Below are 27,224 nucleotides of genomic sequence, written 5' to 3' on the forward strand. Positions count from 1 at the left end.
CCTAAACACAAACTATATTAATGATATACGTGTTTATTTGCAGTGGCAGTTGTACAGTACATTCTGCTCATGGACATGATAATGAAAAATAAATTTCAATTTCTTTTAGATCATGCTATTTGAAGAATTACACAATGCGTTATATACAGTATAATAAAAAAATATTGGCAATAAAACTGAGCTGAAAACTATGCCTGACGTTTGAAGTCACACAAAAAGTCTGAGTGAGTCTTTTGCATAACCAAGAGCATTTGAATGTGGACATTGATGTGTTATTTTTGTAGATTTTTGTTTACTCAAAGTCGCACTGAAACAAAAACTTCCATTCTGTTATCCTTAATTATCAGAGTGGAAAATTGTTGTTGTTATTGTTACTAAATTAATAAACCTTTATGGAGCCTATAAACTCCCAGATGGGAGGGAAAAATGTTTTCTGAAACATTCTTAAAACATTCTTGTCCTACTGAGAACGTTTTTTCACCCAAACGAGAAACATATTTCCATTTTATCTTATAACTTTATTGGACCATCTAACAAAAACAGATTTTTTTTTTGGAAGGCTAATTAAAAGGTTAAACTGTTCTTTGCTTTTGCAGTTAACAGATATTTAATGAGAGACCTGGAGCAGATTGACACAATTTTTCTGTAAGGAAGTCTTAGAATTTATCACCTTTTATCTCACATTTTCGAAGCGTTACTCACTAGTATTTTTTACAGGGTTCGTATGGTTGCTTGAATTCCTTTGAAATGCTTGAATTTGAATGTTTTCAAGTATTGAAAAGTGCTTGAAATCTCGGGTTAAGTGCTGGTAAATGCTTGAAGTTGTTGCCATTTTTCTCAACAAGAAACAAGAATAAATGAAGCTGGCATCGCCTTGCCATTGCATGTCTGCTTCCCTTGTGATTAACTGCAGCTGGCATTATTTTGTACGGCGCTGTCTTATGAAACATCGACCTCTACGGTTTGCGTCAAAGGAGATAGGTGCACGCTTTACCTAAAAAGGGCATTATGACATGTGTATTAGTGCAAGGAATACTCATCATTTATGGACACTTATTATAGGCCATGCAAAACATTAAGGTAGCATTTCACATTGGTAAATTGGAATGGGAAAAACTTCCTGCAACTGAAAATATAGGTTACCTATTACTGTCATTTTCACCCAACGCCTGTTTGGAGAGAGATTTGTCTAAAAAATATTAACACACGTACTGTTCCGATCCACAAATATATTCGATAAGTAAAGCTTTGAAAGCTAATGATCTAATATTCAGAAGGCCAAGCTTTAGCACTCAGTACCGAGCTGAACCCTTTACCGAGTTTTGAACCTTAGCGGTAACCTTAGTGATAACTTCCACAAGATTATGCTGCCAGTCCCGGGTCTTGTGCCTTGCTTGGCTGCAGATGCGGCCCGAATTCCATACCACAGGACTATTGTTGACAGGTCGAGTTACAGGATGAATAGCAGGAGAAAATAATGTTATTTCTTCTCCCTCCTCACCTAACAAGGGAAAATAAGAGGTAAGAAGCACAGAAGAAGATGCTATAGAAAAGTACAGATCTGGGTGTGTGCTGTAGGCAATGGAACACACTAAACTACAAAAACTATGTGAATTGCATGGATTTAGCACAGCGCTAGTTAGCTCTAGCAATAAAGACTCCACACCCTTGCTAACAGGCTCACTAATCACCTGTGACCTGGCCTGCACTAGTGTACCCTGTCATGGAAGGCTTAAACAGTACTCTATATTTTTAGAAAGAGTGAGAGCACCTACCCAGTTAGGGTGAAGGTCGTCCCTCCTCAGGTCAGGTTGGCCCCAGAAAGCAGGCCAGTTATCCACATACCTGAATCTTTGCTGACTACAGAAACTTCAGGCACCGGTTGAGCGAGACTAGTCTGCTAAACTTCTCAACATTGCCTCTCGCAGGCAAGGGACGAGAGACAATTACTCGATGGCGACTCATCTTTCTGGCGAGATTACAGGTTCTAGCAAAATTTTTCTTTGTAGTCTCAGATTGTCTCATTTTAATATCAGGTTTTGAGTTTTTCCTTGGTCACATGTTGGGGGTAAGATCAGGCGATTGTGTCATTGTAATCCTGTGCAGTCCTTTGAGACATTTTTGTGATTAAGGGCTATACAAATAAATGTGACTTGACTTGACAAATTTATTCGCTATTTACCCAAGAGATTAAAAATTGCATATGTTAATCGCAGATATATTTGTGGCTCTGCAAAATACACGATTCACACTAGATATTTTAATTTGATGTTACTGGAGAAATTGGAAAATTTACTTTGAAAGTCATTAAAAAGTGCTTGGATTTTGCCATGAAATAGGTTTCCGAACCCTGTTTTTTCTTTTTTAATCAGAATTACACAATCTGTTGTGCTCATCTATTTTGGAGTGTTTTTTTTTTTTAATGGAAACTTTCTTACTGTTGTTTCAAAGGATTTATCACGATCGTTTACTTCAACACGTTGTCAGGGAACGCACTTAAAAAGGTCGTGGGTGTAGGGTGATGTTTTTTATAAATCAAGGAATGTTCACATTTAGTATAGTTGAGTCTTTTTTCAGAAACAAAGTAAATAGCACTTGGCAAAAAATACTGGAATGCACTAAAGCCCCTTTCCTTTTTTTGTCTCTTGCTTCTCCCACATTATCTATCTTTTTTTTGTACTCTGCCACTTGGCTGGATGTGGTAATGAATGCCTCATAACAGCATTCTAGGGAGAGTGTTTAAAAGGGTTTTTGAAGATATTTTATGGTTTGCATTCTGATTTAGAATAGAGTAGAATTGTCTTAATTTTTCTTGATAGTAATGAACTGAACTTTGTTTACAGCAAAATTAGACATCACACTCCAGGATAAAAAGGTAATAAGAATTAAAAGAGAAAAATAAGCTAAAAGACTGTCAGGATAAAAAGGCAATATGCTTAAAAGACTGGCTGACATCGTGAATACATCAGAAAAACAGTGCAATGACATTAAAACGGGGTTCCTGCAGATCATTGAAAAGTCTTAAAAGGCATTGAATTCATTATTCTAAAAATAAGGCCTTAATGGGCATTAAAATGTCTTCATTCCAATTTTTTAAAGTCTTAAAAACATGAAGATTTATATTTGTTCGAGGGCAGCACGGCGGCGCAGAGTTAGTTCAAAGGTCTTGGGAACCTCCTGTGTGGGTTAAATCCAGCTACCGGACTTCCTGTGCGGAGTTTGTATGTTCTCCCCGTAGGTTTCCTCCGGGCACTCCGGTTCCTCCCACATTCCAAAAACATGTATTTCAGGTGGATTGGCCGGTCCAGATTGTCCCTAGGTGAGCGAGCGAGTTGTCTGTGCCTGCGATTGGCTGGCAACCAATTCAGGGTGTCCCCTGCCCACTGCCCGATGATTGCTGGGATGGGCTCCAGCACCCCCGCCACCCTGCTGAGGATAAGCGGTGCAGCTAATGAGATGAGATGAGATATTTGTTTGAACTAAAAACATATATTTTTTTTCAATTTTAAATTGATTTACCTTTGTGGCAACATGGCTTGACCACTATAAGGGATTTATGAAAACAGTAATGTGTTTTCAGTCGGGCCACTCTCAGCTACAAAAAGGTTAGTTACCCATTTTATAGCTAGTATTGAAAATTTCAACATAAAAACATTAAATGGTAGCTGAGAATTATTTTTTTACAGCTGGTTTGCCTCCAGATGTTTTAAGTTTTTAAAAGGTTCTGTATATTTTGAGAAAAACTGTTCTTGTATCCATCAAATTTATACCGTAATATTTTTTTTTGTCTTAAACTAAATGTAAAAAAAGTAGAAGATTATTAAGATTTGTTATTTTCTCTGCAGTCTTTTGTCAGATTCCCTGTCTCAATGGAGGCCGCTGCATTGGCAGGGACCAATGTTGGTGTCCATCCAACTCAACTGGGAGGTTTTGCCATCTTCCAGCTCACACCCACGAAAAACCCAACACTCATAAGGAATCCAGAAACTCTGGCCACAAATTACCTTCACATTCCACGTACACGCTTCCACTGTCTAATCAGCAAGGTGAGTACAACATGATTTTTTTTTACAACAGTTGTCCTTGAATTGACATTGAAAAGGTTGACTTGATTTGGTAGCTTCCCATCACTGGATGAGTTTCAATCCGTCTTTGAGTCACTGTTTTCATTCTTCCAAGCAGAAGCTCTGAATCAGGGAACGTGAAAACCTTGTCAGATGTGCCAGCATCCGTTTTGAATTTCAGTAAAAGTCAATAAAAATGGAAGACGTGGGAGTCCGTCAGCTGTAGAACTGTGTGAAAACACACATAAATAAATCATTCTCGTGAGCGTGTTATAAAATGCACTAAGGCAGATGTCATGTTTAAGTGCGCTTGATGAAATACATTTATTATGTCACACTGTGATTCATGATGGTTGATTCTGGGAAAAACGCCCTGCAACTCCCTAAAGATCGATCCTTCTCTTTAGGTACAAAAGATAAAAAGCAATTTCTATGCATTACAACATCTTTTCGTATCTTTGAAATACGTCTTTGCCCTTCAAAGTTGGATTTACACCTAGTAATTCAAACACCACAGGGGCTAGGTAAAGAAAATATGAATTATAAAAGATTTGTAAGTCAGTTTATGATATTCTTCACTAAGTGTTTAAAATATGAGTTGTGTCACATTTGGTTACAAAATAGTTGAGAAGAAAAGGATCAAGGAGCATTTGCAACCTTTTTCAAAATACTTTTTTAAATAATACCAACGTGATACACAAATCACAGGTCGTTTAGAACATCCTAGTGATGACACATCACCTTCTTTCAGCTTAATTTGGCAGATTTAGATTGACCCGTTTCACAGATTAATGGCTTCAGAAGAGATATATACAATTACCTTCTGTCAGGTCATTAAAAAATATTGAGCAATGAAAATGGTTTACATTAAAAATGTATTAAAATATAGAATAATAACATTTTAACTAAAATTCTGTCTCTTGTTTTGTGATATATTATTATATATTTTTGTGGTTTTATTGTAAAAAATAATTTTACTAATTTCATAATTTATTTGGGGAATTATGTGTCATTTAGTTCATTAATTTTAACAAATAATAAAGAATTAATAAGAATTGATAAAATGAGAAAAATAATATCTACAATCAGAAAAATCATCTGCAATCTATCTTATCACATAATTTTGCTTATATTTAATCGGGAGGTTCCGTAACACATTTCTTCAGACTGATGCACAAATCTTTAGTCGGCATCTATACTGGTATTAGATATTTTTAGACGCGTCATATTGGTATTGCTGTACATATTGCATGAAATTCCCTTTTCTCTGCAAAAATGTTAATTTTTTTTTTACAACAAATAACTTTGAATCACAAAATTATATTCTTCCTCGATATTGCATTTACCATATTTTCTGCATCCAAAAACCCCAGATTGGTTGGAAATTTGATTGTGTGCTTTATAATCTGGTATAAAATTGGAAATGCGTTATCATAATTGTGCAAGTGCACCGAATTGTAATCACCAGGCAGCTATGGACATGACAGATTTTTCACAATTGGACAATATTATTGAATGCAACAGAAATCCAACCCGGATACAGATGACACATGAAAAGGCGTTGGGTCTTATCTCATTATCACAGATTTTTAGTCATGGTACCGAAATATGTTAGAAAAATGAGAATCCAGAAAATGACCAAAATAGGTATAAAATATGCAAACGTAACAAATGGTTTTAATATGTGCATTTATTTATCTTAGAATGACTGGATTACTCCCCCATCGTGTCTTTCTTTCCTTTAAGTTTAGAACAACAAAACTACTTCCAACAATGCCATTCTCTTCATTCAGATCAGAATATTGTGTGCTTCATAAAGACTTTGCAATTTGGTGATACAACACTGTATTTCAGTGGTCACCAACCCATTCTGTACAACAGATCTGACAATACTCTTGCGACCCGGCCCAATAACAACATAATACATTTTTGTGTGTCGTCTGTATCCATAGTGGTCTAACGTATAGGATCCTGTGCACTCCACTTAACGATACGGGTCGATTTGCTTTGTATCCAATGTTATGCAGTGGTGAATAGTGATTTACTGCAACTGCTCAATCAAAGCGTAAATACCTAGTCAAGTCAAGTCATGTTTATTTGTAAAGCCCTTAATCACAGGGAGTCTCAAAGGGCTGCACGGACCACGAATTATTGCAAACCACAGGCTCTTATTACACCATTCCCGATCTAAAACCTTCATGAGGGCAAGGAAAAACTCAAAAACTTAAACATGAGGTAAATGAAGAAACCTTGAGAAGGGCACATGAGGTAATCCCCCTTCCTGTATGACCAGGCTGCAATGGATATTATAATAACAATTAATACACAGATATCATCAACAGAAAATATAGGTCATTCATAAGCTATAGACTATAAGTGTGTTTTAAACATAGATTTAAACAGTTCCGCGAAGGTTGCAGATCAAATCTCAGGGGGAAGAGCACACCACAACATCGGGGCCCGCATGGAGAACGCTCTCGAACCTGCTGTTCTCTTCTTGGCTCTTGGGATCACTAGTAGACCAGCATTTTCAGAGAAACTCCAAGTCCCTAGCCCTTTCTGTAGTTTTAATTCCATGCGCCTTATAATCGGGTGTGCCTTATCTATTAAAAATATAGAATTTAACCTAGATTAACCATTTATTTCATTTTAGGTTCCTTATTACTAAATTGCCATTTGAAGGCAGACCACCAGAAGAACTGATACCTTATAAAGAGTCTTATCAGCACCCTATACCTCTATCTGGTACTGGTATTCACCCATTCCTAGTTATTAATCACTGCAAAATAATTACGGTAGGTGTTGATAAATTTGGAGAGCCGGATTATGTAACTTAAAAAATATATATATTATAAAGTAATGAATCACTTCTTATCTTTTCTAGTCTCACTTCACCCATCATTAGTCAAGGTCCACATCGAGCACCCGCCAGAATCTGAGGTCCGTGTCCACCAAGTGGCCCGGGTCCAACCCGGTCAAAGGTTGCCTGCCACAGCAGGGGCTCACTCAGTCCAGCAGCGCTCACAACCCGGTAACAGCATCGAACCCGCTGTTGAGCAAGGCGGCAGACACGTTTACGTCGGTGGAAATGGTCATGGAACGCATCAACGTCAGAACGGACATATGGGAAGATGCTTCCAGGAGACAGTTGATGGACAGGTATGAATAACAACATTTGGTTCTCTGTGGTGTCTAAGCGGTGGTAGGGCAAATTTTGTGGAACTACATTATCTTTCCACTGCTTTCTCCGTCGAGGTTGGTCTGCGGTTATGGTCATTTTCAGGACTGACGAGGCCTGACCACATTGGTCAGTGTCGTGCTGCACCATTTCCTGTTTTCACTTTGGATTCAGATGAGAACCTTGAGTTCTGACTTATTCAGGCTTTGGTGGTTTCACGTTAGAGCAATTCAATGCTAGAATAGTTTAATTTGTTTCTTTAAAGGGACAGTGTGTATCATTTAGCACCTTAAAGTGGTAAAAAAAAAATCATTCATTTGAAAGAGAACGATACTGATTTGACTTCCAAGCAAAAATGCATGACCTATCATAGAAATGTGCTTTTTTTTTAAATACTCGTAGGTCAAGAAATGTATTTTGCATAAGATGTGGCAAACCTAGAGGGAGATGACGTATTTGTTGCCCATCTTGTTGCTACGGGTACCCCCCCCCCCCAAAAAAAAAAAAAAAAACTGCTTCTCTTTGTTTTCCCTTTTTTCTTTGCTCTTTGTCTTATTTTTTTCTCTTATCTTGTTTTTTTGTCTTTTAATTTACTTTGTTTTTTTATTCTTTTTCTTTCATTTTTCCTTTCTCCCCCTTTCATTTCATTTTTATTTGCTTTCCTTTTTCTTTCTTTTGCTGTTTTGTTTTATTTTTTCTTCCTATTTTTTCTTTTTTTATGTTTTTCTTTTTCTAGAAGAGAAACGTTTGGAGTTTCTGCAGTTAGTTATCTTATTTGTGCTACGTAGCACTTGTTTGTACTTGCGCTAGTGGTCAAATATTACAGACTGCCCATTTAAGAATTCCACTTAGTCAAAAAAGTCAGATTGGAAACATTGAGTAAAATTTGTGAAATAATCCCATTTTCAAATATTTTTTGAAAACATATACTTTTATTTGTAGTCATATTATGATTACTTTTAGAATGTAATTTGTAAAATAAGAAATAAAAATCACGGCTATCTTTAATCTTTTTCTATTTTTTTCTTGTTTATGTAGGCAGGTTTATACCACTCTTTTAGACCAATACTGACACTCAATAATTAAGTGGTCATTATTATTATCAATACTAAAGCAGCCCCCCCAAAAAGACTGATTAATAAATAACTACCTTCAAATCCCAACATAATAGTTTTTTTTCAAACCATAAAATTAAACCTTTTAAAATGGCCTCCAAAGGTTCGATACAAATATTAATACAAAAAATAAGGTTGGTGTCTGCACTCATAACATTTATCGATTCTTGCCCATATAGAAACTTTTTTTTCCTCAAGTTCAACTTTATCGTCAAATATGCTATGTGCACAACATACAGCACCATTTAAATTACTTCCTCTTTCCCGCGTACAAACCTGGAATAAATACGGCACAATACATATCACGAATAGAACAACCCAGAACAAATACCAGCAGGTTTTTTTTTGTCTTTGTATTTTTGTCCAAAAAAGAAAAAACGTTTGCATCTTATAATATAAAAGCATGCATTTAAAAAAATTAAAATATATAGGTCTCGAATAAAAGATTATTCTATTATTATAATAAGTACAGCCGGAATCTAAATAGAGCAGTTTTGCATTAATTTGGGAGAAGTCAAAAGGGTAGGAGGGGGTAGGGCATGGAGAGAGTTCTTCTGTTAAAGCAGTGCTTCTCATTTATTTTCCGTCACAACCCCAAACCACCACTCCCAAGCCCCTTGTATGAAGAAGAAATCCTTTCGTGACCCTCCAAAAAATTATTTCTCTCCTCATCCAGGTTAATTATTTTTTTATGCTCTACACTTCATACTTAATGTGTATAATCAGTGCTCTATGCACGTACCATATGCAAATGTAAACTAAAAACTGCCAATGAGAGTGTCGCTGCTCCATAGTGTAGCGGAGGTGCAATTTTATTTGATTCTTTAGAAAGTTAATAAAAAAGTTCTGAAGTCGAACACGTCCACAACCCCTTTGCTATTTTCTAACTAATTTTAAAACAACATTAATTTTATGATTCCTAACCTTTTCAAAAGATTTCCCTTCCAATAGTTCTATTCTTAGCCACACAGAGTCATGGCTCCAGCTTCTCGCGAAGTTTCATATGGACTAGATTAAAACTCCCAATTTCCAGTGTTGTCCTCACTTTACTTGACAGTTCAGCTTTTTGGTATTCATCAAAATGTTTTTTCTGTTTTCACTTCCATTTCCTAAAGCTTTACTGGTCATGGACAATGTGGTCCTGCAAGGAATTTAGCTGAATGCCCTTGATCCAAATGCCAGAAGATTATTAAGTGACTGAAACAATTCTGTCGTCCAAAGACCTAATGGATTTCTGTTCTCTCTGGTCTTTAAGTGTCATGAAAAATCACTTGCTATTTTTCATGGACGCTTTTTCCAAACTTGTTAGATTTACCACAGGTGTGTTTTTGCAGTGTGGTAAACCTCTCCCAGGCCTAACCAAACAGGATGATTGCTGTGGGAGTGTAGGAGCCTCCTGGGGTCTCAACAAGTGCCACACGTGTCCTATCAAGCCAGGTAAGACTCAGATTACTGAAAATAAAAACATCTTTACCATTGATCCATGTCCAAATCTTGACTTTTTACTCAGTCTTTTTCTAGCTTCGTGCCATTTGTATCACTAAAACAACTTATTTATAAAGCACTTTAAAAGAGCTACAGCAATACAGTGCATTCCAGGCTTCTTTCAGTGGTTTTTAAACCCTGTCACCTGGCTTTTCGTTTTCTTACCGTGAATAGTAATTTCCAACTGCTGTCCAAACTTTTTTTTTTCCCCCTTTTAGCCCGTAAATAACATTTTCCAATCCATTCCACTGAGTGACAAATACAATTCAGCATTTGGCGTTCATAGTCTCACAATCACCACCCAAATTGTGTTGACCAGTTTTGCATGGGATTTGTCCCAACCCTGATCACAAGGTATAGTGTTGCAATATTGAAATGTCTCACTGAAAATAAAGTCATAATTGTTTGTTTTTGTTTAATTCATAATCTCTTATAATTCCCTTATTTATGAAGTCCTAATGAATTTACTTCACGATTTACCCGTTTATTCAGTTGTTGTTATCTAGCATCTTGTTATATCATTTATCTAGTTGTTATTGTAAAGGTTCTCTGTTTCCGTGGTGTTTTGAATGGTATTAGTACTCGCCAGATCTGTTTCAGACAAAGGGTATTAGTTCAGTGGGTTTTATCTATTTAATGATTTTTTTTTTACTCCTTTTTTTCCGCTTTATTTTTGTTATGAACCTCCCTCCTAGTATAAAAGTAAATGTCAGCCATTTTAACCGCACACTTGTGAACCATAAAATTATTTTCCGGTGCCTCATTTGTGCCTGAAATAGTCCGTGACAAAAATTTCCATTGAATTGCTTAGCATTAACGCTTGTTTTGCCTGTCTCACCAGATTTTACAATATGATAAAACGAACATGTGGAGGAAATAAAACAGTTTTCTGGAGGAAAACATGGCATTGACAGTGAGAGTCACATTGCAAAAACAGAAAAATATCGTTGTGATCACTTCCCTTTCATCTGCTGGTTTACACACATAAGCTGAGTTTGTGTTTATATGGAGCTATTCCTATCCGCTGCGACGTCTCAATGAAAACAAGGCGACTCAGTCACAAGAGCGAGTCGCTTCTACTGATGTCTATAGTTCATGTAGCGTTTATTTCACATTTGGTTCCATGTTTGAGTTTTTGCATGTTTTGTTATGACCAAACCTTAAAGAAAAAACACTTCAATTGACTGGAAACCAGTAGAGGGTGTGTCCCGTCTGTCACCCAAAGTCAGCAGTGGTAGCCTATACTTTATTCTCGATCCTAATGAGGGTCAACAAAAATGGATACAGCCATACTATCAGATCTTTTGCAGGCATTACCAGAGCTTTATGGGATAATTGAGGATGTCAGGTGGGACCTTTTTTTGTCATTTACAACCATGTTTTTCTGTTTCGTTGTTACTTCCCTCGTATTTTGTTTTTGTTTGGTGGAATCATACTAAACCGCAAACCACAACCGGGACCCTTTCCTCTTTAGTTTTGTTTATTGTTCCTTTTTTGGTCAATGGCGAAGATTCTAATTTTCAACTGCAGTTGTCTGTAATTGGAGGATATTTACAGCATTTATTACCAGCCTAAACACTACTCTGAGCTGGGGAGCGAGCTTAATTACCACATTCAGTCGTCATTAGATTTGTGAAATGACTGCGTAGTTTGACTATCCACAGTGTAGTAAAAATTATTTTTCTAAAAAAAATGTTTTAATAAAAACACCCCAAAAACGTGGGAACAATATAAAAGCATAGAGATGAGAGATTCAAGCAAGGACGCCCTCCCGCCCCGACACTCTTCCGGCATCCGGTTGAGGAAATGAACGTGCGTAGTTTCCAAACCAAGCTGCGGTAGGTTTGAGAAACAGCAGCATGCTAGTTACATGCTGACAAGCTGGGTGGGTGGTGACACATCTCACTGTCCGAAGACTCTTACCGGACCTGACAGTCCTGCGTGTTATTTGGGGACGGCACATAGGGGTTTAATCGTGGAACCGCATTGGCCCATGGGAACTTCAGCAAGTGAAGCTGGAAAACGACAAAAGTGGCACATTTGTTACATGTATTTTCTTCTTGGTTGCAACGCAGCCAAAGCCACAAATGTCAGTTGGCTGTCAAAGCGCTCAAGCTGTGTTTAATATCTAACGAGGCCTTAATCAGAAGCAGACATCGTTCCTCCGCATCCCCTCCATCCATCATGGATCTATTCTTTTCTCGTATCCTGCTCCTCTCATGGGTTCACAGATGTTCTCTGGTCTTTGAAGTTGCGACTAGGAGCACAAAACCCATGGTCTTTTCGTCATGTTTGCGGTATACCAAAGGCCTGGGTCCCAGGTCACACGCATGCTGCGAAAAGAAATGAAAAGTTAAATGAAGTCATTTTTGCTGTCCCTCTAGTTTTGCAAGGAGCTTTAATAAGAGAATTGCTTACAATTCCTCTGTTATTGATCTCGCTTTGGACATTTGGCAAGATCTCGAAACTGCATTCCACGCACCATGGCCTGTATTTGACAGCATTGATATGAAACTAGAGGAAAATGGCCCCTGAAAAATGTTGTTGCTCTTTTGTTCTTTTTCACCCCAAAGGAGTGAGTTGTCAGCCTGCAATTTGGAGCAAGTCACACAGTATTTTAACAGTCTCTTGTGTGTCTGGTTTAGTATGTGATAATGCACAGGTTCTTTTATTAAATGTGGCGTACCCATTTATAAGTTTATAGCGGGTGACACGATTTTGTTTTACTACCTTTCTTTTTATTATAGGGTAAGTGCAGGAGCAGTGGATGAGGTTTAAACCCTCACCAAAGTTCATACTAGTTCGCTGCGCCACTTGAGTAGCATAGAGAGCTTTTTGCAGTTGAAGACCGCATTGAATCGTGCCCCTTTGTAGGGTCTTAAACCTAATGCTACATCGTCTGCATTTTTTGGAATTTTCGACCCAAGTTGGTCATGCTTTTGTCCCTCTAGATGAAACGGGACACAAGGTGACACATCACACTCTTCTGTTCAACAGCAGGGCCCGACAGCTTTCACTGGTTTACCCCTGCAGCATCATACCAGTGCCCTGCCCATCCCTTAGAACACGTCTAAACATCCCACTATCCTTTTACAACACCTCTCCACTCATTCCTATCACCAACACACTTGTACAAACATGAAAAAAAGTGATGTGGCATCCAACCAACAAAGTGGCTTCACATTACCTCCTTGCAAGAGTTCCCACGCCTGGCCCTACGTTTAATGCAGTTGCCAAAATCAGCAGCCTTTGCGCTGTTTGTGGATAAGAGCCTTAGCAAAATAGAAATAGACTTAATAACTTACTTGTCTGTATGGATAACTCTGATGTCACTGAACATTTTGAGTGGTTGAAAGAAATAAAAAATATTCTTAAGTGGCTTAGTTATGGCATCTCAAAACATTTACAATTATTGTAGAGCAATGTATGTTTCGGGGTATTATACACAAAAACAGCCATTACCAAAAATGGGCATGGATAAAAAAAAATTCTGTTGTCATAACTCTTTAACCTTTTTGAGCCTTTATAGTTGGATAGAACATTTTACAATTTCGTTTTGTTTTATATTTCATCTCATCCCATCTCATCAGCTGCACCGCTTATCCTCAGTAGGGTCGCGGGGGTGCTGGAGCCCATCCCAGCAATCATCGGGCAGTGGGCAGGGGACACCCTGAACTGGTTGCCACCCATTCGCAGGGCACACAGGGACAGACAACTCGCTCACTCATTCATACCTAGGGACAATTTGGACCGGCCAATCCACCCGAAATGCATGTGTTTGGAATGTGGGAGGAAACCGGAGTGCCTGGAGGAAACCCACGCAAGCACGGGGAAAACATTCAAACACCACCCAGTAAGTCCGGTAGCTGGATTTGAACCCACACAGGAGGTTCCCAAGACCTTAGAACTGCCGTACACGCGCTAACCACTGCGCCGCCGTGCTGCCCACATATATATATATATATATATATATATATATATATATATATAGACAACATAGTTAGTTTTTGTCAAAGCACAGTACTGCTTTTACTGTCAATAGAGGGCAAAAAAGTACAAAGAAAAAAACGATATGTGTATACATAGCTCTGATGCCACTGAACATTTTGAGTGGTTGAAAGTGAAAAAATATTCAAAAAATATTTATCACACTTAAAATACTTCTACAATGTTTGTAACGCGTGTGTAATGTGTTACAGCATATATATTTTATGATAGCACAAGGGTTAAATTGGGGCTGTAGCGAGAGGTCGGGCTATATTGTGTTGTTGCCTGTTCAAAAGGGGCGAAGTCTGCACTACGCTCCGCTCCAACACAGGAAACACAGAGGAGAGGAAAACAAGCAGAGGAGAAATGTGGTGAATTGTTGCAATGTAATATTTATTCCACAGCATTGGAAAACGTTAAAAGTTTTTTTTTCTTCAGACAGAAACCATATTAAAAGAATAATATATTTACTCCCCAATCTTTTTCAATTTGTTACAATTTTTGGAAGAGCTAAAGAGCCCCATACAGCTCCTGTGCTGCGGGTTGCCACCCCGGGACTATGGGATACCAGACTCCTTAAAATTGACTGGTTACTGTACCATCACATATCATATTTTTCTGCCTATGAAAGTCCTGAGACTTGGTAAAAGGAAATGTATTTTACTCATTACTGATCACAGTATCTGAGGTACTTTGTTATATGTGGTGGATGGGAACCCAAGCGCAGACACAATAGGAGGAATAAGACGAGGATTCCTTGAAGGAAACGCGAACAACATATAGCACTCGACAAGAGGCAAATCAAAAGATTGAAGCCAAACACCAGTCAATACAAAAGGCTGCACTGAAAGAGTGGAAATTAGAAGCAGGTGTGCAAAGTTCAGCCACTCTCCCCAGGTTGGTGCCCTCTATGGGGAGAGGGCATGCCAGATCCTTATATAGGTACCACCAGAATTTTTTAAAATCATCATGAAACCAGTTGGTTTCTCATTGACCCGTTGGAGGCATTATTAACAATGTCATATTAAGGATTGCAGTCTCATACAACATCAATTGAACTAGACTATTCGTGCCCTTTTTCTGAACCAGATGATGATGATGCTTAGGGAATGCTTTCCCTGAACAGATTAATTTTAAAATATTAATTTAGATGTTAGGAGACAGAAAAAAGCTTGCATGGGAATGGTCAAGCCAAGGGTGAATGTTAAGTAGTTAGAAAATGAAAATGAATCCTTTAAAAGCTCAGAGCCAGGATTGTGTTGCAATGATAGAGGTTATATAGGAATGTTTTTGTAAAATCAATTCATATCAGATTCCCCCAGAAAACCTTTGCTTTGTCTTTGTGAGTTGAGAACGAGCGTGACTCTTGGCAGCCCTGCCTTTCCTTCTCTACTCAACAATTATTGGAATTCCAGAATTGCTTTTTCTCTTTGTCTGTAAATACAGGGCAGCTTCCCTTTTTCAGACTCTCCCATGTATAAGATGTAGGGACGACCCATGGAGCCAGGTCAGACGGCTCTTTAGGGCTTTAAGGAAAGACCACACCCACGTAAGCCATGGATCAATCTACCACCATGGGTCAATTAGGTCTTCATGATGTTCAAACTCTTCATTCCCTTCCCTCCATCAAAACCCTTTCCTGCCTTGGAAGTTCCTTCGCTGTTTTGCAACCGCCTAAGTCGCCCCAATGGGAGCCAAAATCTTTCAGGCCCCCCACTTGCACATAGCCTGCTCTCCCATCAGTTCCTCAAATATTTTCAAACATAAAAGGGCCAGTCCATGTTTAGGACTGCTTTCTATTTGCGTTGATCAAACGCGGACACTTGTAAATGGCCAACAAGAACCAGAGGTGCTACAGCTTTGCTTTGGGATCAGCAGCAAGGAAACAGATGCCCTGGAAGTGCTCAGCAGCAGCTTCCAATTAGGATGTGATAGGGACATCACCTTCATTATCAGTGGTTTTATTTACCTGCTGGGAATTATCCCACTGGAAACAGATTATTGACAGTATTCTGATTGTGTAAAGCAATATAGGAGCTTACAATAACCAATAAAGGTTTGAGTTTGTGTATTCCGATAGCAATGAATGGGTTAGTCATTTCATTTTTGAACTACTCGTACATGTATACTAATTCGACCAATGAGATTGCAGACTCCCTCGTCCGGGACAGTTTTATGCCGCCATGCTCTGTGGACTAGTACAGAGACGATACACACAAAAAACAGCTTACTCACAATGTATTACATTATTTTTCATTTTCTGTCATCTCACTGCAAGTGACACAGTCATACCTATCCATGTATAGTGTAAGTCTATGCCTTTTGCCCGCGACGTACGAGCACATCTTGTAAACACATGCGACGCAGCTTTGAAGCTCACTTTGAAGCAAGAAAAAACAAACACGTTGTTTGTTGAATTTCGTGAGTGACATGCGGTAAGGTTCGTGTCTGGTGAGGCACAGCCAGATTTACAAATAAATGAACCTAAATAATATTTATCATTTGATTAGCAGAGCAAGAAAGCAAATTATAAACTCGTGGGGTATATTGATAATATTCATGATATAATGTAGACATTCGAACATTTTGAAAAAGGAAATACAGAAATTACGAATTTATATGAGAAAGACCTTCAGCACTGAATAAATATAACCATTTAATGTAAATTTTGTTTATTTTTCAATGATGACAGATAAGGCACAGCTTCACCTGCCTACCCTTACAGCTCGCCGCAGGTGACGTCAATGAAATAATCCTGTATTTGATGTCAAAGGTTAAATCCAGAAACAAACAACGTCTGTTTCAGGAATGACGTCACTCTCTAAAACGCATGTTTTTATTTGTCTCGGGGCATATTGGTGATTCATTCAGATTGCTCAAGAAATCCTATATTCCGTTTCCAATCAGATGATTTCCTGCATTTAAACATAGTCAGAGACTTGCTTTTGTTTAATTAGGCCTCTTTGAGTTTTATCAAAAGTGATAAAACCCGTATTTTAAATACTTTCAAACCTGTTTTGTATGTCATAATTGGATGCATACGATGTTGAGCAGATTTTCATTAGGAATTTACCCTAGCATGTCTTTGGAATCATCCCAAGTGGTATGTTTTAAATGTGGTTTAAATGTGTGTGTGTGTTTGTGTGTGTTGTGGAATGTACATCCATCAACATTAAAACATTAAGGTAAATCGTAAAACTAAATGCTTGTGATGCCCTTTTTTACCATTTACATATGAAAATAAAAACGGTAGTTGTTTTTGTACAGTAGATTCAAATGGGTTAGTCCCGGTGTGGCTCATTATATGCAACAAAACTTGATTGAAAGCAGCGAAGCAAATTATCTCTGCATGCGGAATCATGTGCCTGTTGTGTCTGTATCCACAGGAGAATTTTGGTATTCATTTCCTAAATCCAAACTGATCAATCTTGTCAGTTTAAGATTAGCCAGCAAGGGAAGCAGACATATAACATTCAAGGGAATGTTACACAACAGAATGGCAAACTGACGTGTGCCAAGGAGACATTTTCTTTTAAAAGCAAACAGCTTTCCTTAAAGATGTTGCCTCCAATCAAATGCTAATTCCAAAGCCAAAAGGAGATAGGTTTGGCGTCGTCAGAGTCAAAAGACTTAATCCATTCATTGATTAGTGTGGTGTGTGCCCTGAGTTTCCTTTGTGTGCAACCAGTTTGTTCCATGGCAGAAAGAAATTACTGGCTAGAGCCCTGGGGAGGTCTTGGCCAAGATGATGTTTTTTCCCTATTTAAAGCCTTGGGTAGGCCTTGCATCCTCCTGCATGTTCACCAGAGTTGTCACCAGAAACCAAAGTATGCTCTCCAGACAGAGCCCTAGAGACTAAAGTAAAAGGAATCTTAGTCCTGCTGTGTGACCATGTCAGTGATTCATCTCAAAAAAACATTGTCGGCAGGGTGGTCTCACAGGAAGACTGAACTGAAAGGGAGAATTTAGTTCAGTTGAAGTACCCATCTGAGCATAAAATCCATCTGCCTTTGCTTTCTTTACTCCTTTGCCTCAGAAGTTGAGTAGCATTTTGCATAAGCCATCCTTTTATTTGAATATTCTCAGTAGGATTGTTTTTGATCTGGAAAAAAAAACAGACTTCAGACAGATTTAAGACTGAGGCACCAGTCAGCCACCTCTAAGGGAATTACACCAAGCAAGTCAGGGAATCCAACCAAATATTATTCAACAGTTGCCAGTGGCATTCACAATACAATTGAATGGAGACAGACAAAATTAGTGAGGGGTGACAACGTCTTTTGTTCATTGCGGCTAAATGGACGGTCAACAATTGGAAGTGTTTCTCTGTACTTTCACGGGCGGGGGTGCGGACCAGTCTGCGTCAAAACACTTGGTAACCAGGGGCGACGCTAATGCTGCACGGATTGTGTTCACTCTTGCAAGTCGTTCCCTGTGAAACTTTACACAGATATTTTTTACTCGAATGATCGTCGGAGGCAATGTGAGCCGGCACGCATCATTAAATGGTCTTAAAACAAGGTAGTCTTTAGATTTGTTACAACTTGACCCTATTTTGGTTTGGTAAGACCCAACTACACAAAACTCCAAAGGATAGTGATAATGAATATTTAAAAACCTTTCCGATAACAAATTGTTTTTTGCTCTGTATGATAGATGGACGTATTAATTAACAAATATGTTGAAAATACTACATTTGACATAATCATTTATGCAAGCAGCATTTCGTAATTCTCTGAACAGGTTTTGGAGAGGGCATTTTGATTGCTTGCGCAGCCTGATCCGGTCAGTACTGAGGTACAATAAACGATTTTTGTCCATTTATTAAATAACTCTAAGGTAATTTTATCAGATTAACTATACCCACTGTCCCAGTCTAAAGTAGTATTATAAAAAACAGTACATATTATATCTATATCATTAGTTGAAGTTGTAAATGCATTATTTTACTTTAAAGATACCAATGATATCTAAGAGTCACGATACAAGTTATTGTATGTTAATTAGCAAAATATTCAACAGAAGTTGTCAAAATAATAGGTTATGATTTAGTATGTTTTTACTCAGCAGCTAAATTTGAGTCTTGACTTGTCACATATCTATATTATGATGTGACCTATTGTTTAGCTAAAGGGGGCAGCAAGACATTATAGACCCCTTTAAACCAGGGTCTCCAACGTGTTATTTGCGGGCACCAGAGTTCCACATAACAGCGAACCTGTTCTGAAAATAGCTCACCGGTGCTAGGTCATTGTCATTTTTTTAATAAAATATTTTTTAATGGTTTACTGAGTCTATTTATTTTTGCTTCCCACAATTAACCTAGTAAAAAACAAAAAACAACGTATCATGTTTTTACTATGTGGTTTATTTTAGAAAAGCATATCAAACTATATGCCTTATGCCCTAATTAGTAGCAGAAAGTAGCCCTCATCTTGAAAAAGGTTGTAAACCCTGGTTTAAACAAAGATTAACAGGCTCAGAGACATTTTTTTCAGCTTGGCTGTCACCACCCTAAACAAGCACTCACGACTGGGAAAAAAGGAAAATATCTTGCTTATCTACAGAAAAATGTACATTCAAATTTTAGGAGGCCAGTATCTGGAAATCAACCCGGGACCTCTAAACTTTAAGACGGACTTGCTAACCGGTCATTGGGTGACCAAAACAGTCCTAATGAATATTAAACTGCAAAAATGAACTTGCTTTCTTCGCGCGCTAGGACTGCACAAATAAAATATATACTTTCCATTTTGTTATTTTTAAAACTGTAAAATGACAAACAAAATCTATTGTGGCAATTTTGATATTTCCATCATTTTGTTGTAGAACCCCTTTCAGAAAGAATCTACACACAGATAATCACTAGCTGGCTAATGTTTGGGATCACAAAAATACCATAACGAACCCGCTGAAGCGGGTCAAACATTTCTTGATGCAACACCCATGAGTTCATGTTCATGACCATTTCAGATACGTGTCAAAGTTGTTCCTGGATGAGATATTCTCCTTTGTGTTAATAAGCTTTATTGAGACAGACCTCTCCCACTGGGTTTCCTTCGGCATGTGCGCCCTGCTGTCACTCAAGCCAGACTTTCCCTGATCCGGTCCTTGCAGGGGGGCATGCCCAGCACCTCGCCACAACAGCTCATTACTCAGAAACTTTGCAGTAGGATTAGGCCGGTGTGGAAGAACAGGATGAGGTTGGCAGACAAGTATGAGCGTCACCGTGAAACAGGCAGCCTATGTTTTCGTGTTACCTTCATACTGACCCACTTCTGCTCTATCGAACCTTAAGGTACACTGAACCTGCTAACAGTTACTATAAAACCTTCTGGCACATTCCAGACACCTCTGAGAAACTGGGAACATGGTCTTGTTAGTCTTCAGCCAAATCCAGATAGAAGTCATCATCATGCCGGAGCTGCTCAACATTACACGGATGATTCATGTGGTCTATAGATGCTAGAGGATTTATTCATAACAATGAGGGACATTTTATTAGGACAGAGCATTCACTTTGTTCAGACTCGGCTAATCCTTTGTTGTTAAATCGGGGCGATATATCGTAAGGCTTTCTGCTTGAAAAACAAATCCAAAATAATCAAAATCACTCTCCATGTCTTAAATGTAATAAATTGTACAAACTGTTTTGTTACTTTTCAGTTTCTTTCATTTTATTTTTCAAGTTCTTTATTTTATTAAAATATGAAGAAGTGGCTGGGCAAAGGGAGGTCTCGGCTTCCCTGTTAACGCTGCTGCCCCCATCGGGGAACAGCAGCGAAAGATAATGGATGGATATATAGTCATATGAAAGAATTTAATTTTCCACGATCATTTTCAAGATTTTCCTTCACAAGTCATTGGTTGTTCGGATCAGCAATTTCAGTTAAAGATGTAAATAGTGATTATAAGTGTTTACAGAAAGTGTGCAATAATTACTGTAACAAAAGTACCCTGTTGCATATATTTTAATAGAATAGAATATATTTTACTCTTATTTTCATTCTTTGTAACCATGCACACAGAACGAAATGTCGATACACCTGACCCGTACAGTTTAACTGTTATGAGCCGATGCAGCCGCAGCCAAACAGGACGCCGCCATTTTAAACCCAACTGCTGTGTTGGGAGTCATTAGGTGACCAAACCCCCCAATTCCAACCCTTAATGCTGAGCACCAAGCAGGGAGGCAATGAGTACCAATGTTGTAAGTCGGCCGAGGCTTGAACCAGCGACCTCCCAGTCTTGGAGCGGGCGCTCTACCATCTAGGCTACCGTATTTTGGCACTTTTGTTGTTTAATTGAGTTGAATATCTTTAGCACTAATTATTGGAACACAATGTTTGTCACGTAAGCTCATAGACCTTCATTCACAGGTTAAGCCAATCATGAGAGTGGGTATTTGAGATAGCCAGTTTCAAGTTGTCTCCTTTTTGCATCTTCTTTGAAGAGTGGCCACATGGGAGCCTCAAAGCAACGGTCAAATGACCTGAAAATAATGATTGATCAACGTCGTGATTTAGGGCACAAAGTCTCAACTGGTCTGACTTCAGGGCCGACCATTCTACCCAAATGACTAGCAGGGACCCAAATCAAGTAAACATTTCCACTTCTCAAATGTGTTCAATGAAAGGATATTGCAGTTTAAACCAGAGATAGGAGAATATATTAAAATTTAAAAAAAGGAAAAAAAGAAAGAAAATGACCACCCAAACCAAAACAACTTAAAGTACTGTATATATGAGCATATACTCATACATCGCAAGTATGCGACCCTGTAAATATTCTTTAAAATAGCCACATGAAAAAATAAAAGAAATTAATAATACAGCATGTACCTAAGCATTGACAATTATTTAATTGTGTAGTCAAAAATTAATATACTAGTAAAAAGCTGAAAATACAACATTTTTAAACCATTTAATGTACCTTCCAGCAGCTCTTTAATACAAGACACTGGTACACCATATTTGTATTTCACAATCGTTTCCCTCTTCAACTTGTTCAGTGTTGTAACTGTTTACACTTTTCTGTCCACTTATTACTAACTTTCTTGGGACCCACTTCTATGGGCAGAAAAATGAAAAAAACAACAAAATCTCAATAAAAATAGATGTGGTCCCTCTGAAACGCACTGATTGAGTGAACAGGGAGAAGAGATCGAGCAGGGCATTGATGTCTTTCACTGTCAAGAAGTCAAGCGTTTTTCTTCTTTTTAGTCCTTTTTTGCCAAAGCTAAGGCCAGCGTTCTAGGTCCCGACCCACCAGTCGAGAAACACTGGTTTAGGTGAAGCATGCGAAAAACAAGGAAGCAAGGTTTTGGGTGCTCTGAGGAGAGTAATGGGTAACAAGAGTACGGATGTTAAGAGAGGACTGTATGAGAGTGTGATTGTGCAGACTGTGTTTTATGGTGCAGAGACTTTGAGCGTGAATGCAGATTTGAGAAGGAAATTGAATGTTTTTGAGATGTGCTTGAGGAGTATGTTAGGAGTGGATAGATAAAGAAATGAAATTGTGAGGGACAGAACTGGAGTAGTAGTGGAACTGAGCAAGAGTGTGGATAAGAGAGGACTCGGTTGGTTTGGACACATGGAGAGAATGGACGAGGAGCGAATGTTGAAGAAGATCTACAGAGCAGAAGTAAATGGAAGGAGACCAAGAGGAAGGCCGCGATTGACGTGGATGGATGGTGTTAGGAGTGCACTGCATGAAAGAGGTCTAAATATAGTGAAAGCTAGAGCTCTTGTTGGTGATAGGAATGAGTGGAGAGGTGTTGTGAAAGGATAGTGGGATGTTTGGACGCGTTCTGAGGGATGGACAGGGCACATGTATGATTCGACAGGGGCAAACCAGTGAAAGCTGTTGGGCCCTGCTGTTGAACAGAAGAGTGTGTTGTGTCACTTTGACCCGAGTGACATGGCCGCTTTCTTGTGTCGACGAAAGCATGACCAACTTGGGGGCCAAGGTGCTTAACTTGTTTGGGTGTTTGGGCATTTGGGTTGGCCATGGGTAAATCCTTTGTCTTTTTGTCTGCTTTTTCCTTTTTTTGTTTTTGTGTATGTGTTTGTCTTGCTGTCGGTCACCCCTCTCGAGGGATATGACCAGGGTAGATAGATAGATAAATACAAATGACATGAATTACATAATGATGATTTTGGAAGTAGCATGCAGTGCCACGGCCATTTTTACATGACTCAAAAGCAGGCTAAAAGAAGCGCTTCCATAATTGCTTAAACGTGTCGTAGATGTAACACACGCATGCACACACACACACATTAACACAAAATCTGACTTTTTTGGGGGTTTTGCCACATGAATGACCGCATTGACCCGTCTGTACATTTAATGGAGCATCCTGAGGCTTAACCCGGTGCCGAGTGACTAATGACCTGATGTTTTTCAGGGGTCTGTCACCGGCAATATGGCCGCACTGGGCCGTGAACCGAAGCGATGACTTATTTATTGCAACACTCCCATGACTTTCAAAACCACTAACCTGAAACAAACCCTATTTAATGGGAGTGTTTCCAATCCAATAATCCAGTAACTTCTTTTATCATCACTAAGGATAACGTTCTTTTAAGCAAATTTGCATGCTGGTCAGTCCTAGACAGTTCTGAATTGTGGTAATAGAATACTTAAAAACACTCCTGTAGGTATTTGAGATTTTAAAAACTAATTTTATATATATATATATATATATATATATATATATATATATATATATATATATAAATAAAAGGGTGCATCAATGCAAAATTGCAAAACTAGTCTTCCCATATTCCCTTCTACCAACAATGTGATGAATGGCTAGATAGGTAGATAGATGAATGAATACATCTTGTTTCGTTAGTTTATTCTTATTTTCTAATTTTTAAAACAATTGTTAATTTGTTTTTTTATTATGTATTAAAATATATTCCTAAAAATATAGGTTCTAGGATTCATGAGACACTCATTTCAAGTATTAATTTTCTTATCGATTTAGAGAAAAAAAAATGTAACCATAGTCAACCAATATAAACGGTATTGGAAAATGCATATTTTACCATACCAATACATATAAATTAAAATCTAGAAAATAACAGAATAGAAAAATACTACAATAAAAGAAAAATCATTAGTAAATAAAAAAAAAATGGAAATAATCTGCCAAATTCTTCATGTATTTTTAAGAAATGTAAAAACTCATCCATCCATCCACCCATTATCTTCTCCGCTTATCCTCAGTAGGGTCGTGGGGGTGCTGAAGCCCATCTGAGCTGTCTTCAGGCAGTGGGCAGGGGACACCCTTAACTGGTTGCCAGCCAGTCGCAGGGCACACAGAGACAGATAACTCACTCGCTCAGTCACACCTAGGGACAATTTAAATTGGCCAATTAACCTGACAAACTAACAAAATTCACCAAAGGTAAATCACTAAAAATAGCACTGGAAATATAAGGGAAACAAAAAAATACAAAGATACCACAAAAATAAAAGTATTATTTCCCCCTGACTATATCAATTATAAGATTTCATGGCGCACTTCTTTTACACATTTATGAATAATCATGTATTCTCGAACATGAATTAATTATAGATAAATTTAGTATACATCGGATCAAGTGTTATTGTTTTCTTCTTTTGGGAACTCTATTATCCATGTTTATTTACTACTATCAGTACAAACTATTACTAGTTATTCAATCTTGGGGTCCCCCAAGGCCCACCTGTGGATCCCCTTGTTTTTTTGTCGCCAAAATGCTCACATCTGTAAGCTATCAGTTCTTCTGCTACCATGAGCTTCCTGTCTACAACTGTGATGAATTAAATGCTTTGTGTTTTCACATCCTTGAACCATTGTGCTTTCTATTCTCTCCTCAGCATATGCAGTGATTGCAAATGGCCAAGTGGAATGTCCAGGTGGATATAAAAGGATGAATACGACGCATTGTCAAGGTAAGAATCACATTTTTTATGCAGAAATGCCAGAATGGATGGGAATCCATATGTTTTCTACATACATGGACCCCTGAGGACTTCAATAATGTTTTTTCTCGCCTTGAGTATGCCCCCTGTGGAGCACAGATCAAGACTGCAATTAGCCTTTCTCCTGCAGGCTTTGATTGGGTTCAATGGGTATCTTTAAGTCTGTAGGCACGTATGCTGATCTGGCCCACACCAGGAGTCCAGGAGATGTGATGTGACTTGTTGGCTCTGTTTAAAAACAACTAAATCAAGTCATTTCTGGGGGGAGGAAACAGCTAAGTGAACATTTACGGTAAAGACTGCAGCATGCACCTGTAATGAAAATATATTTAAGCCAAATATAGAACTCTTTTCTTCCATTTGATCTGAAAATAAAAAACAATCTATAATTTGTTAGGAAACTGCGATGTTGGTGTGTCTTCAAGCAGGTGCTAGTTTTCCAGTCAGATCCTTTTTGTTGGACGAAACTCAAACGTTTTGATAGACGGGCAATAAAAACACAATACAGATGAAATTATAGTGGACAAGGGCACATATGTCTTTCAATAGACTCTAAACCAGCTAAAATAATGTTTCTTTAATATGTTCATGCCTTTAGCTAGCGATTGTTTCAAGATGTTCCTCAGTTGCAGGTGCTATTTTTTTCAGATGACAAAAACAGTCTCACTGCCAGTCCATTTTTGGAAAGTTTAATGTCCCTTTCAGATGATTCCTGACCCCCAGAGGTTCTGTTGCTAGGGCCACACAGCTTTTTTTCAATGTTAGCATTGTTTTAGAATAAAGGCAAACTTTCCAATCTATTGATCTTTAATAACATTTAATTACATTCCCTAAAAACCTTCTTCCACTGGCAGATATATTTAATGTATTATTTTTGTCATGTCATTAATCTGTTTGATTGAATTTATGACAAAAGATTTAATGCTAGAATTTATTTGATTTACATTTTTTGTTGTTTTTTTATTTTAATAATTACCTGCATTATTGTACTATTCTTCTTTAAATAAATTGTGGGTAAATGTATGACAATGCTTACATTCTCATATAAACTCTGTTATTTGTATTCTTTTGTATTTTGGGTAAATGTACCACCATTTGTAACTGCTTGTATTTCAAATAGTAGACAATTCAAACAAACTGACTCTTGTTAACTCATTCTTCAGTAATGCACTTTTGCCCCCCTTTAAATATGTCTAGTTTTGGACCACCAACGTAACTGAATAATCCCACCTATGGATAAAGAATGAATAGCCAATTTCCTTTACTGCGATCCAAAACAATTCTACAAATATTCGTCTGTAGTCACATTTATATTACTATATGAAGTAATTTTGCAAGACACATGGTCAAAACCTTTCACAAATACATGAAAATTAATATTTTGCATCAGGCTTCAAATTGCCTGAAACCATGAATTTAAAGTCAAAAATAAATGTTGGGATTAGTGCTAGTCGACTTCATTGTATATCAGCGTCAATTTCAGTCAAACTAGGAGCAGGCTTTAACAATAGCGTTAATCTTTGACTGAACCAAACTGCGGATTAGAGCCTCCATGTGATGGAGGCTGAGCCCAATGCTGACCTGAAATCTGACCAGAAAATATACTTCTTAAGTTAAATCAAAATATGCTCTTGATGAAGATTTTAGAGATATCTGATCAAATTAATGCAAACAAAAAAGCGAGCTGTTAATTTGTTATTTAGAAAAAGAGTTGTCTGGCTGTAGTGGCGTGCAATGATGTTCGTGTTCTTTGAGCCTCAGTCAGATTTACAACTTTATCATTTGATTGGCAGTGCAATAAAGGAATATACTGGACTGTCTCAGAAAATTAGAATATTGTGATAAACTTCTTTATTTTCTGTAATGCAATTAAAAAAACAAAAATGTCATACATTCTGGATTCATTACACATCAACTGAACTATTTCAAGCCTTTTATTATTTTAATATTGCTGAATTTGGCTTACAGCTTAAGAAAACTCAAAAATCCTATCTCAAAATATTAGAATATCATGAAAAAGTATACAAGTAGGCTATTCAACTAATCACCTGAATCATCTAATTAACTCGAAACACCTTGCGAGGGTTTCCTGAGCCTTAAAAACACTCAGCTTGGTTCAGTAAACTAAATCACTGCTGATCTGACTGCTGTCCAGAGGACCATCATTGATACCCTCCATCAGGAGGGTAAGACACAAAAAGAAATTTCTCAAAGAGCAGGCTGTTCACAGAGTGCAGTTTCAAAGCATATCCACAAAAAGTCTGTCGGAAGGGAAAAATGTGGCCGGAAACGCTGCACAACCAAGAGAGATGACCACAGCCTTAACAAAATTGTGAAGAAGAGCCGCTTCCAGAATTTGGGGGAGCTTCAAAGACAGTGGGCTGAAGCTGGAGTCCAGGTATCAAAAGCCACAGTTCACAG

The 27,224-nt window shown here is 38.0% G+C and overlaps 1 protein-coding gene across 1 annotated transcript in view; it reads left to right on the plus strand.

The window, feature by feature from the left end:
• LOC148351833 (latent-transforming growth factor beta-binding protein 2-like) overlaps positions 1-27,224 on the plus strand; it is a 151,868-nt gene that overhangs the window by 60,926 nt on the left and 63,718 nt on the right. The window contains exons 6-9 of the mRNA XM_088353965.1: positions 3,846-4,046; positions 6,949-7,223; positions 9,692-9,794; positions 24,699-24,773. Coding sequence (XP_088210091.1) covers positions 3,846-4,046; positions 6,949-7,223; positions 9,692-9,794; positions 24,699-24,773 — 654 coding nt within the window. The remainder of the gene's footprint in view (positions 1-3,845; positions 4,047-6,948; positions 7,224-9,691; positions 9,795-24,698; positions 24,774-27,224) is intronic.

The sequence above is a fragment of the Urocampus carinirostris genome, chromosome 15, assembly GCF_059441175.1.
Source record: "Urocampus carinirostris isolate Australia breed hairy pipefish chromosome 15, RoL_Ucar_1.0, whole genome shotgun sequence".
Classification (NCBI taxonomy): domain Eukaryota; kingdom Metazoa; phylum Chordata; class Actinopteri; order Syngnathiformes; family Syngnathidae; genus Urocampus; species Urocampus carinirostris.